We start from the raw sequence: 13264 nt of genomic DNA, 5'->3' as shown, positions 1-13264 counted from the left end.
GCCCTCCCAATCTTTAATGGTCACATGCGGGTGTGGGACCAGCCCGTTCCACGTCTCTGACCTTCCTACCAGTTTGGAGGTGGCTTCTTTTGCAAGTCCTTAGTTGAAAGGCTTCAGTTCAGCTTGATTTTAGGCGATTCTCAATAATGGTTTTTTGTAGATTAATTATAATTTTGATGTGATTGTGAGAGAAGGTAAACAACGCGTTTACCTGCTGCACCATTTTGGTTGTCTCATCTAGTGGTTTCATTTTTTTAGAGGCAAATGTAATTTATAATAATATTAATGTCAACTCTAACTCAAAAAATAAATATTCAACAAGAAAGAGTCAAAAAACCTTCAGTGCCTCCGTGTTTTAAATAACAGTCTAAAGCCTTAAAAACTCTTTTAAAAGTACAGACATATGTAGGAGATGTTGTAGATTCGGTATCAAACCACAGAAATAAAATGAGTATCAAAATAAAGCAAGGCATAATCTTTTTGCTGGTGAGGGTCTTGCCTTAAATTTTTAAAAATGCAAAGTGTAATAGAGCAAAAAATAATTAAACAAGGTATGCCTATATGTTAAATCCAGAATTTATTAATCTTATCAATGAGAGGGTTAGTCTTTTACAATATACTCTACCATTTCCTCTAGCCAGAACTCTCAGACTTCTTGCAATACAAGATAAAACTCTGTTATTTTTAAGCCAAGGTGTGTTGAGTTTTGATACTTTGAAGCAAAAAAATCCTAACTCATACATCTACACAGTAATTCACAATGTATAAATTAGAATGTCAAGAACATGTGGAGTGAAGTTGGGGAACTCGACAACTAGAATTATTTTTTAACCTATTTTACCTAATTAAATTAGAAACTAATGAAAAAGAGGAAAAAGCACATATGGCTGTTTAGTTTACTTGTTCATAAAAGTATATACAAAGTGTTCACATATTTATAAATGAAAAAATAAACAGAAATATATTACCTTTACACTCAGGAGGGTCACTACTCCATATATCAAACCCAGAGCAAATCAGCTTGCTCTCTCCAACGAGTGAATATTCATCTGGTCCACCGGAAGGATTACAACTATAAATTATTACTTCATTATATTCAAAAGTATCCTTGTGGCTATTGGTGTATTTCCCATTTGGTATTTGTCCAGGAGGTTTACACAAAATCTCTTAAAAAGAGAAAAAAGAGGACAGGAAAGGCCAAAGAAAAGGTAAAACATTAAGACAGCATTAGTAATGGTTTACAAACTGCCTTCAATACATTCATTAACACGATTTCTCCAATCTAGCTGTGTACCCACTATCCATTTAGAAGAAAGTTCTATGAGAAAATGTGTCATGTTTTCTCATGTTCATCCTAAGGAGTGTATGGTGAAATTTGCCAGAGGCTACAAATGCTGTTATTGCAAAATGTGAATCCTGACGTCTTCCTTTAAGCCAAATATTGAAGAGATGTGCAAAAATGTAAAACAATGCCATTATCCTCAATATTTGTGTTAGAAAAATTTCACTTTTCATAAAAAATATATTGCACATTATAATTGGCATTTTGCTTACTGTTCTTACTAATGAATTAATAGATGATTATTTTTTAAAACTTCTCAGTTTCAATTCCAAAAAAATCAGTATCGACTACATATCCCATCTGAAAAGAAGCTCTGTGGGATCTTTGTTAATTTAAAAGCGTAAATCCGAGGCCAAAATGTGTGACAGCTGATGCTCTAAATTATAAAGAGAGAATATACTTACTTTCACAATGTGGGGGCTCATCATCCCAAGCCACACTATCTCCAGCAAGTTCACAATGTAGGATTTCTTGTCCAAGTATGTAAAAACTAAATGAGAAAAGAAAAGATTACTGTTTTCTTTATCACTTAACATGATGTACATAATAATGAAGAAAATTTTTATACGGTTGTTTTTTTGCACTGCAGTAGTCTCAGGGAGGAGTTTCTTAAAGAATCTCTTATGAAAATACTAACTAAATCTGCAATTTAATGAAATAAACAGTTTCTGCTTCGAGCACACTGACCTAGAGCAAAATGTCTAAATAAATATGTCATGCCTGTCAGTCAGGTGTTCACCATCTCTGGCAATCACACACGTTAACTTCTCTGCCTTTGCTCCTTCAATTCTGCTCAATCAGGATGACCACTGAGTAGAGGTCAGGCGCTAGAGTTTGCTTGCATGTATTTGAGTCCCAGCTCTACAAGTGACTTGTTATTTGAGCTTGGTCAGTCCCTTATTGTTTCTCCTGCTTGGTTTTCTGAACTAAAATGGGAACAATAGTGTATGTCTTGTGTGCTAGTTTTGATGATTACATGAGTTAGCATCTGGCACACAGTAAGTGCTAGGTAAGTTTTAGCTCTTATAAATATTCTTTAGATCGCAATATCTTCTTAGAAGTAGCTCAGGAAAACTCCTACTCGATGAAATCTCTCCCTTTCTTCTGGACTCTCATTGTAATGACCATGAATAAGTCTATTCCTTTGGTACTTCTCATTTACTATTTTGCTTTGACACCTCTCTGTATATATTGTCCTTCTCAATAGGGCTATTACTTTTTGAGAAAAGTCTATGTCTTAACCTGTTGGTACTCCTCAAAGTGCCTAACAGGTTCTAACTTTAGGCTAGATATTTTTTCTTGATCAAGTAAAAAACCAGTGAAATTGCCTGTAGATGCTTCCAGCTGACTTTTCCCCCAAGGTTCACTCATTGATTCTACATTACAATGTTTTAGTAGAGGATTCTGAGATGATGGCAGGGTAGGACGCACTAAGAACCTACAGTGCTAGAATCTGTCTGATATAACAATTTTGGAACTCTAGAATCCCTTGAAGGCTTGCAAGTTCCAGGAAAAGACTTGGATAGGGAAATTGCATTAATATTGGTGACCTTCAGCTCTCAGCATAATGGCAGCTACCCACTCCTATCCTCTAGGAGGTCATGTGTTCCTGGAGCAGCTTATGAATAGCCAGGAAGGGAAAAAAGGACCCAGTCCTCACAAATATCAGGAATCTGTACTCTTATCACTGACAGCTGCTCTTGATCATAAAAAAGCAGATAAAGCGGTGGGTAACCATTACTGTCACATGTCCCCCACTCTAGCAAGCACATTCCTTACCTACTAAAGCGACTTCCTGTAGGGAAGTGTCCAGTGTCTTTTGCTTCCCCATTTCATTTTCTGCTTTTCCGCTTTATGGAGCCAGACATTAAAACTAGGACATTCAAAAACAACTGTATATGTGGGGAAAATTAGAGAGTGACTGTGCATGCCCAGATAAAGTCTCAGAAAAGACCTGAGAAGATCTTCAATTTTCATAGCAGGCTGATCCTCAGACCCTACAAGATTAAACAAACCAAAACAAAACAAAACAAAAAGCAAAACACCAAAAGCATAGCAAATAAGAAGACTTGGGAAGGAGAATGATTATAGTGTTACCCATTATTAGTTTCAAATGTCCAGGTTAAAAAAAAAAAGAATCACAAGCCATACAAAGAAACAGGAAAGTATGGCCCATTCAAAGGAAAACATAAATTAACATAAATTCTCCCTGAAAAAGACCTAATGCCAGGTCTAATACACAAAGGCTTTAAAGAAGCTCAAAGAACTAAAGGAAGAAATGTAGAAAATCAAGAAAACAACGTATAAACACAATGTAGATATCAACTAGGAGATAGAAAACCTAAAAAGAAAGTAAAAGGAAATTTTGGAGTTGAATAGTACAATAACTTCAATGAAAAATTCACTAGATAAATTAGCAGGTTTCAGCATGCAGAAAAAAGAATCAGTGAATTTGAGGAAAGGACAATGGAAATTATTAAGTCTAAGGAACAGAAAGAAAAAATGTTGAAGAAAAGTGAACAGAGCATAAAAGCCCTGTGGTACCTGTGGGCACCAATAAGTAGACAAATATATATGTACTGTGGTACTCTCAGAAAGAGAAGACAGAGAGGAAAGGGGCAGAGAGACCGTCTGAAAAAATAATGGCCAAAAACTTCCCAAATTTGATGAAAGACATGAATATAAATGATCAAAAAAATCAACAAACTCCAAATAACATGAAGTCAAGAGACCCACACTAAGATACAGACTGAGCAAACCTCAAAAGCCAGTGACAGATCCTTGAAAGCTGCAAGAGAGAAGTGAATCATCATGTAAAAGGAATCCTAAATAAGATTGGAAGCAGATTTCTCATCAGAAACCTGGAGGCCAAAAGACTAAGCTGATAAATTCAAAGTGCTAAAAGAAAAAAATTGTCAACCAAAAATCCTCTATCCAGCAAAACCATGCTTCAAAAGTGAGGGAGATATTAAGACTTTCCGGTTACGGTTAGGGTTGGTGTTAGGTTTAGGGTTAGGGTTAGGGTTGGTGTTAGGGTTAGGGTTAGGGTTAGGGTTAGGGTTGGTGTTAGGTATAGGGTTAGGATTAGGGTTAGGGTTAGGGTTAGGGTTGGGGTTAGGGTTAGGGTTAGGGTTAGGGTTAGTGTTAGTGTTAGGGTTAGGGTTAGGGTTAGGATTAGGGTTTAGGGTTAGGGTTAGGGTTAGGTTTGGTGTTATGGTTAGGGTTAGGGTTAGGGTTAGGGTTGGTGTTAGGTTTAGGGTTAGGGTTAGGGTTAGGGTTAGGGTAGGGTTGGTGTTAGGGTTAGGGTTGTGTTAGGTTTAGGGTTAGGGTTAGGGTTAGGATTAGGGTAGGTTAGGGTTAGGGTTAGGGTTAGGGTTAGGTTAGGGTTAGGGTTAGGGTTAGGGTTAGGGTTAGGGTTAGGGTTAGGTGTTAGGTGTTAGGGTTAGGGTTAGGGTTAGGGTTAGGGTTAGGGTTAGGGTTGGGTTTAGGTATAGGGTTAGGGTTAGTGTTAGGGTTCAGGGTTAGGGTTGGTGTTAGGGTTAGGGTTAGGGTTAGGGTTAGTGTTAGGGTTAGGGTTAGGGTGGTAGGGATTAGGGTTAGGGTTAGGGTTGGTGTTAGGGTTAACTCTACATTGTCTATAGCAGAGTCACTTGAAAGACAAAAAAATTGAAAATGAAAAAAATGGAAAAATATATTCCATGCAAATAACCATAGGAGAGCAGAGGTGTGTGCACTAATTCATACAAAATAGACTTTAAATCAAAAAAGGTTACAAGAACAAAGCAAGACATTATACATTAATAAGGATTCAATACTGCAAAAAGATATAACAATTACAAATATTTATGTACCTAACTACAGACCATGAAAATATATGAATCAAAGGGAGAAATACCCATTTCTACATAACAGGCTTTCCTACAATAATAGCTGGAGACTGCAATACCCCACTCACAATAATGGATAGAGCATCTAGACACAAGATAAATAAGGAACTAGAGGACTTCAACCACACTATAAACAAACTAGATCTCACAGACATAGACAGAGCACTCTGACCAACATCAAAATACACATTTTCAGGTGCACATAAGACATTCTCCAGGGAAGACCACATTTTAGATCACAAATTAATGCTATTAATAAATTAATCACAATATACATAACAAAATAATTATATTAGGCCACAAATTAATATGAAATAATTAATAGCCAAAAAAAGTAGATTTCATGCAAAGTATATTCTCTGACCACATGTGATGAAGTTAGAAATCACCATCAAAAGGAAGACTGTAAAATTCACCTTACTGTGAAAATTAGACGACACACTTTTAAACAGCCAATGGATCAAAGAAGAAATCATGAGAGAAATTATACATTACTTTGAGACGAATTGAAATGAAAACATAATATTCTAAAACTTAGGCGATGCAGCAAAAACGTGCCGATGTGGGAATTTATAGCTATGAAAGCTTACAACAGAAAACACCTGAAATGAACAACCTAATTCACAACTTGAGGAACTAGAAAAAGAACTAAACCCAATGCTGGCACAGGAAGTATATAATAAAGAGTAGAGTAGAGGTAAACAACACAGACAAGAGAAAAACAATAGAAAAGGAAAAAAAAAATCAATGAAACCAAAAGTTGGTTCTTCAGAAAGATCAACTAAATTGACAAACCTTTACCTACCTAGGTGGACTAATAAATAAAAAAGAAGACCCAAATTACTAAATTCAGAATTGAAACTGGTGACATTAACAGTGATTCTACGGAAATACATAATACTATAAGAGAGTACTATGAAAAATTTTATGCCAACAAATTAACTAACCTAGATAAAATGGAAAAATTCCCAGAAACACAAAACCTACCAAGATTAAATCACACAGATATAAGAAGTCTGAGCAGACTTATAACTAGTAAGGAGGTCAAATAGGGAATGAAAAATCACCCAATAAAGAAAGTCCTTGGACCTTATATCTGGTGATATTTTAAAACTAAAACCTATATTCTCAATTATTTTTTTTTTTAAATTGAAGATGTGGAAGTCTTCTGAACTCACTCTATGAGACCAACACTACTGTGATACCAAAGCCAGACAAAGACACTACAAAAAAAAGAGACAACTACGGACACATATCCCTTATGAGCTTTGATGTAAACCTTAACAAAATACTACCAAAGACAATTGAGCAGCGTAGTAAAAGTATTATTCATCATGACCAGATGGGATTTATTCCTGAAATGCAAGGATGACTCAACACATGAGTTAGTTAATGTAATATGCAACATCAATAGAATGAAGGGAAAATACACATGATTATCTCCGTTGATGCAGAAAAAGCACTTGACAAAATCTAACACTGTCTCATGTTAAACATACTTCATAAACTAGGAATAGAAGGAAACTACCTCACGATAATAAACCCTATACATGCAAAACCCACAAAAACATTATACGAAACGGTAAAAAGCTGAAAGATTTTCCTCTAAGATGAGGAACAATGCATGGATGTGTGCTTTCACCACTTTTATCAACAAAGTACTGGAAGTTCTAACCAGAGCAATTAGGTGATCAATCAATCAATCAAATACAGACAATGAAATTAGTTAGGAAGAAGTAAAATTTATCATTTAATAGGATCTTATGTGTATAAAATCCTAAAGACCACACACACACACACACACACACACCCCCGTTAGAACTGATAAATAAATTCAGCAAATTAGCAAGACACAAAGTTAAAAAAAAAATAGTTGCATTTCTACAGTGTACTACATTCACCCTCTAAATGCACATTTGTCATAAATGCCCAATATTCTGAACATGTAGTATTAAAAGAGCCCTGTAAAACAAAGTCACTACTAAGCGCTTTTGAGATGCTTCACTCCTTTGTAGAAGTCTCAAAAATAAGGTTTTCCAGCTTAGAGAGTTTGCTCAACGTTAAGGTCCAGGCTAACCAGGTCAATTTTTATCTGGTCACACTTTGTAGAGTTATCTCGATATAAGAATATCTTTGGTGAGCTAGTCTACTTCACATTTCTATAAGGCCCGCTTCGGCTCTGAGAGTTGGCCATTTTGAATAGGGTGCACTTTGTTGTCAAGGATAAAGTCACCATGATTACTACGTTCTTAATGCTTATTATTACATACAGTCAGTATTATATAATTTTGCTTTCCTTCAGTTGAAAGTTCTTTGCATTAATTACACACATTTTCAGTCTCTATGAAAAGCCCAAGAATTGACTGGCTATAAGTACAAGTTGTCACATGGAAAGCAAAATGAAATCTACATTATGAGAATGCTAAAAGAGAGACAAAACAAACAAAAAAAATCAAACTAGTGACATTTACCTTATTTTCTCTACTTACCCCTCATTACAAACAAAGTGAGCCTGTGAACCGAACAGGAAAGTTCCATTTACACGGCCATTTAGGGGGTCTCCTAGCTGTGGACATGATTTTCCTGAAAGAAAAATTTGAAATTCATTGATTTACACCAATTTCAAAATGGGTTTGAATGAAAATCAAAATTCTACATTGCTCTATTGAACTATTGGGAATATAATTTTCTTTCTTTAACTATTAAAAGCCCAAACTTAAGTTTCACATTTACTCTGAGTACCATTGCCAAGAGAAAGATTCCCTGGAGATTTTGAAAGCCCGAAAAAAATACATTATTACCTAAAACCTACATTCACATGAGAAAACCATCACTGTAATAGTGGAATATGCATCCCAAAATGTGAAAAAATCTCTAGAGCAATTTTTTAAAAAAAGTTCTGTTTCCTTACTTTTACAAGCCTCCTGGAGAGGTGTCCACGTGTTATCAGCCTGACAAACAGCAGTGGTGCTAAGAAAAGGAACAATACGCATGTATCCTAGGCGGCACTCATAGTCTATTTTGTCCCCAGGATTATAAGTGGCTTGAGAATCACCCTTGAGCTTCATAGATTGGAATCTCGGTGGATCATCACAGGCATCTGTGCATAAGAGAATAAGAACACGAAAATAAAGTATTTTATCATTTTCACCAGCCAGGACCTGTGGCTTGGCAGCGGGTAGGTAGTACAGAAAAAAATGGAAAGGTCCTTGGCAAGATTTTAAATGATCATTCCATGCTTCCACCCAAGTGATCACAGTAGGGGAGGATGTGCTGTGCTTGCTTTAAATAACATCCTATTAGCTTTTGGTTTGTTGGAGAATAAGGTGAATATTCACTCAACAGTAAATTGAAGACACAGCAGTAATGTTTTTGGTTTTAAAATACGTATATTTATAGGTATGCGTTCCTCTCCGTTTTTTTCTAAATTCCTTTCACACTCACCTCTCCCGTAACAAGACTTGTATAGGATGTATCACTCTGGCCAGATCCCTCTTCCATAGTTTGAAACACAAACTGATGATGACCTGTCACTTCAGGCTCAGTCTCCTCTCAGGAGTTACGTTCCTCGAAGTCAGGGATCATATGCCTTCCTTTTCTACTACATGCTGTACCCAGTGGGTGCTTAAGAAATGCTATGTAAGGTAAGAGGTGGCTATTAAATAAGCATTGTGGGTTCCACAGATCAAAATAAAGATGGGTTAAAGTATTTCAAAATAGAAGACTTCATTTTATATGTTTCATATGAGTGAGCTGAGCATTTTATAAGTGAACGGATATAATTTACATGTCAAATTTTACAACTCCTGACATTATTTTAAATATAATTTAATCTTCCTTCACTGATCAATGTATCATGCATGACCTCAGAAGTTCCCTGAGTTAGCTGTTTGGGCTGTGTATATCCAATATATACCTACAGTAAAGCTACTATACTGTTATACTTTTACAAGTTTTTATTTTTGGTCTTTTTTTTTTCTTGGTAGTAGTTTTTCTTCCTAGAATAGTGTCATTTCTACTTTAGCAATTCTTCTTCCTTTAAATTATTGTGGGCTTGAAAAACCTAACATATCTGTTGGAAATACTATGTAAAATAATGCAATGGAGACAAATCAAATAAACTAAAGGGCAAAAGAATGCAGAGGCTTCTTTGAGGGTAAGGACCTAAGAAGAAAAGACATAGATCTATTTGGATCCCTGAGGAATCTTTCCCTTCTTACATCAGACTGAGGGACTGGTTAAGAGAACTCTAAACAAGGAAATTTTTAAAAAGATTTTTATTAAAATATAGGTAACATAAAATATTATATTAGTTTCAGGTGTAAATCATGGTTATTCAACAATACCTACCTGGCATTATACAGAGTTATTAGCACATTATTGGTTATATTGCCTATGCTAAAGAAGTTGTCACCATGATAAGTCCAGCAACCATCTGACACTGTACCACGCTATCACAATATTATATTATATTTCTCTTATTCTTCTTTATCTTCCCCCGCACTTTTAATTTTTCAATTAGAGTTCACATTCAATATTATTTTATATTAATTTCAGGTGTACAACACAGTGGTCAGACATCTACACAACCTAGGAAGTGATCCCCCGACTAGTACCCACCTGGCACTATACATAGTTATTATCATGTTATTGATTATATTCCCTATAATTTACATCCCCATAACTATGTTGTAACTACCAATTTGTATTTTTTAATCCCTTCACCCTTTTTACCGTCCCAAACCCCCTCTCATTTATCCCCCAATAGATCTAGTACCCATCTGACATCTTACATAATTATTACAATATTATTGACTATAGTCCTTATGCTATACCCTACATGCCCACGACTACTGTGTAACATCCAATTTCTACTTCTTTATCCCTTTCCTTTTTCACTTACCCCCAAATCCCCTCCCATCTGCCAACCACCAAAATGTTCTCTGTATCGATAAGTTTGTTTCTGTTTCGCTTGTTTATTTTGTTCTTTAGATTCTACATATAAGTGAAATCATATGACATTTATCTTTTGCTGTCTGACTTACGACACTCAGCACAATACCCTCTAGGTCCATTCATGTTGTTGCAAATGGTAAGATTTCATTCTTTATTTTACAGCTGAGTAATATTCCATTGTATATATGTACTACCTCTATTCATTCATCCATTCAGGGACATTCAGGTTGTCATCATATCTTGGCTTATGTAAATAATGTTGCAATGAACATATGGATGAGCACATCCCCTCGAAGTAGCATTTTGGGTTTGTTCAGATAAACATCAAGAAGTGGGATTACTAAGTCTTCTTTGTCTCTTGTTATAGTGTTTGTTTTAAAGTCTATTTTGCCTGGTATAAGTATTGCTACCCCATCTTTTTTGTTTGTTTGTTTACATTTTCATGAAATATCTTTTCCATCCCTTTACTTTCAGTTTGTGTCTTTTGATCTGAAGTGAGTCTCTTGTAAGCAGTATAAGTAAGAGTCTTGTTTTCTTCTCCATTCAGCACCCCCATCTTTTGATTGGAACACATAGTCCATTTACATTAAAGTAATTGTTGATAGGTATGTAACTGCCATCTTATTATTCATATTTTTATTTTATTTTCATCTTAAAGAAGTCCCTCTAAGATTGCTTGTTATACTCGTATGGTGGTGGTTCCTTTAGCTTTTTCTTGTCTGGGAAGCTCTTTACCTGTCGCAGGATTCTAAATGACAGCTTTGCTGGATAGCATCATCTTGGTTGTAGGCCCTAGCTTTTCATCACTTTGAATATTTCCTGCCAATCCCTTTGGCCTACAAAGTTTCTGTTGAGAAATCATCTGACAGTCTTATGGGCGCTCCTTTGTAGGTAACTAACTGCTTTTCTCTTGCTGCTTTTAAGATTCTCTCTTTGTCTTTATCCTTTGGTATTTTAATTATGATGTTTCTTGGTGGTGGGTCTCTTTGGGGTGATCTTGTTTGGGACTCTCTGTGCTTCCTGAGCTTGTATATCTATTTCTCTATTTCTTTTGCCAGGTTAGGGAAGTTCTCTGTCATTATTTCTTCAAATAAGTTTTCAATTCTTTGCTCTCTCTCTTCTCCTTCTGGCACTCCTATAACGTGAATGTTGGTATGCTTGATGTTGTTCCAGAGGCCCCTTAAATACTCCTCTTTTATTTTTTTATTCTTTTTTCTTTTTGCTGTTCTGATTGGGTGTTTTCTGCTACCTTATCTTCTACATCACTGATTTGATACTCTGCTTCATGTAATCTACTGTTGATTACCTGTAATGTGTTCCTTATTTCTGACTGGTTCTTAATTATGTTTTCTGTCTCTATTTTTATATTTCCTATCTCTTTGTTGAAGTTCTCCCTGATATCATTGTGTATCCTTATAACCAGTGTTTGGAACTCTGTGTCTGGTAGATCACTTGTCTCTATTTTGCTTAGTTTTTTTTTTTTTTTTTTTTTTTCTGGAGCTCTGATCTGTTCTTTTGTTTGGGATGTTTCTTTGTCTCCCCATTTGGGCTGTCTCCCTGTGTTTGTTTCTATGTATTAGGTAGGGCTGCTTTGTCTCCCAGTCTTAGTAGAGTGGCCTTATATAGTTGGTGTGCTGTGGGACTCAGTGGCTCCATCTTCCTGGTCACTTGAGCCATGAATTCAGGTGTGTCCCTTGTGTGGGTTGTGTGTGCCCTCCTCTTATAGATGAGCTCTGCTTGATATTTACACATCAATGGGAGGGATTGATCCTTGGGGTCACTGGTTGTGAGGACTATTGTGGACTATAGTGGAGAAGTTGTGGTGCAGGGGCTGACCGTACAGAGCAGGGGCTGATCATACAGAGCAAGATCTGCCTCAGCAGGGCTCTGGTGCCTGCTCAATTTGCTCCTTGGGTGTGTCATCCTTGGGAGGCAGCTGGGTGATGCTCCAGTTTGTTTTGAAGCTGGCCACTAGGAGCACTAGCCCCTGGGCCACCTGGGAGGGGACCCACTGCAGGTCAAGTTCAGGCTGCAGCCCATGCCCACTCAGAGCCACACAGCAAGAGACGTAAAACAATCCACAGATGGTGACCACTTGGTCTGTGCTTGGAAGTGACTTAAGAGGCCAAGCCACAAAGCAAGGCTGGCTGCAACTAGTGCTGGGCTTAGGGTTGCTCAGCCAGAGGTATAGGACATTCTTAAGCTAGACAAGATGCTGCTTGTCTGGGTTTTGCGAACCTTTGAAAGACCCTAGGAAAGTCTGTAGCATGAGCCAAGGCAGGCAGTTTGTAGGAAGAAGCCTATAGAGGCAGCTTGGATGTACCCAAAAGTTGGGTGGGGTGAGGTCTCAGAATCCCCAGGGTGTGGCAAACAAATGGTGTCAGGCAGCTTGATGGAGACTCAGATATGACAGCCGCCTGCCTCTCCATGTAGGGAAGGGAGAGGGCTCAACAAACAAACAATGGCTTCTGCCAGCTTCTCTGTCTGGGGGAAAGCTGCCCCTCCCACCCTTGTCCTGCAGCCAGACAACTCAGCCCCCCCCTTTTGTCCCTGTCGCCTCTCCAGCTGCTGCCCCAGCACTGGAGCTCAGAGCCGGTGACTCATTCCATCAGTGAGTAAATCCGTGTGTGGTTGCATCCACCTCAGTTCTCACTCAGCCACAATCTCCATTGGTTTTCACAACCAGAAAGTATGGAGACTTCTCTCCATGGCACTGGAACCCTGGGCTGGGGAGCCTGGTGCGGCACTGGGACCCCTTACTCCTTCTGGGAGGAACTCCACAGCCAAGATATCCCTCAAGATTTTTAATGGTCACATGCAGGTGATGGACCAGCCTGTTCCACATCTCTGCCCCTCCTACCAGTCTTGAGGTGGCTTCTTCTGTCTGTCCTTAGTTGTAGAGCTTCAGTTTAGCAAGACTTCATGCAACTCTCAATGATGGCTGCTCTGCAGTTTAGTTGTAATTTTGATGTGGCCGTGAGTGAAGTTATAACCACAGTTTTTACCTACTCCGCCATCTTGACTGAACCATTTAAACAAGTAAAATGTTTGCCTTCTTTCATATCATATTCTAAATTCT

At 37.4% G+C, this 13264-nt stretch overlaps 1 protein-coding gene across 1 annotated transcript in view; it reads right to left on the bottom strand.

The window, feature by feature from the left end:
• The window catches only part of CD46 (CD46 molecule), a 73920-nt gene that overhangs the window by 45776 nt on the left and 14880 nt on the right, over positions 1-13264 (bottom strand). Inside the window, exons 2-5 of the mRNA XM_081026506.1 lie at positions 8141-8329; positions 7719-7812; positions 1747-1832; positions 969-1166 (exon numbers count right to left, since the gene is read on the bottom strand). Coding sequence (XP_080882632.1) covers positions 969-1166; positions 1747-1832; positions 7719-7812; positions 8141-8329 — 567 coding nt within the window. The remainder of the gene's footprint in view (positions 1-968; positions 1167-1746; positions 1833-7718; positions 7813-8140; positions 8330-13264) is intronic.

Source organism: Rhinolophus hipposideros (genome assembly GCF_964194185.1).
Source record: "Rhinolophus hipposideros genome assembly, chromosome: 19".
Taxonomy (NCBI): domain Eukaryota; kingdom Metazoa; phylum Chordata; class Mammalia; order Chiroptera; family Rhinolophidae; genus Rhinolophus; species Rhinolophus hipposideros.
Note: the sequence above shows the minus strand (reverse complement) of the source record. Positions and strands in the feature narration are given on the sequence as shown.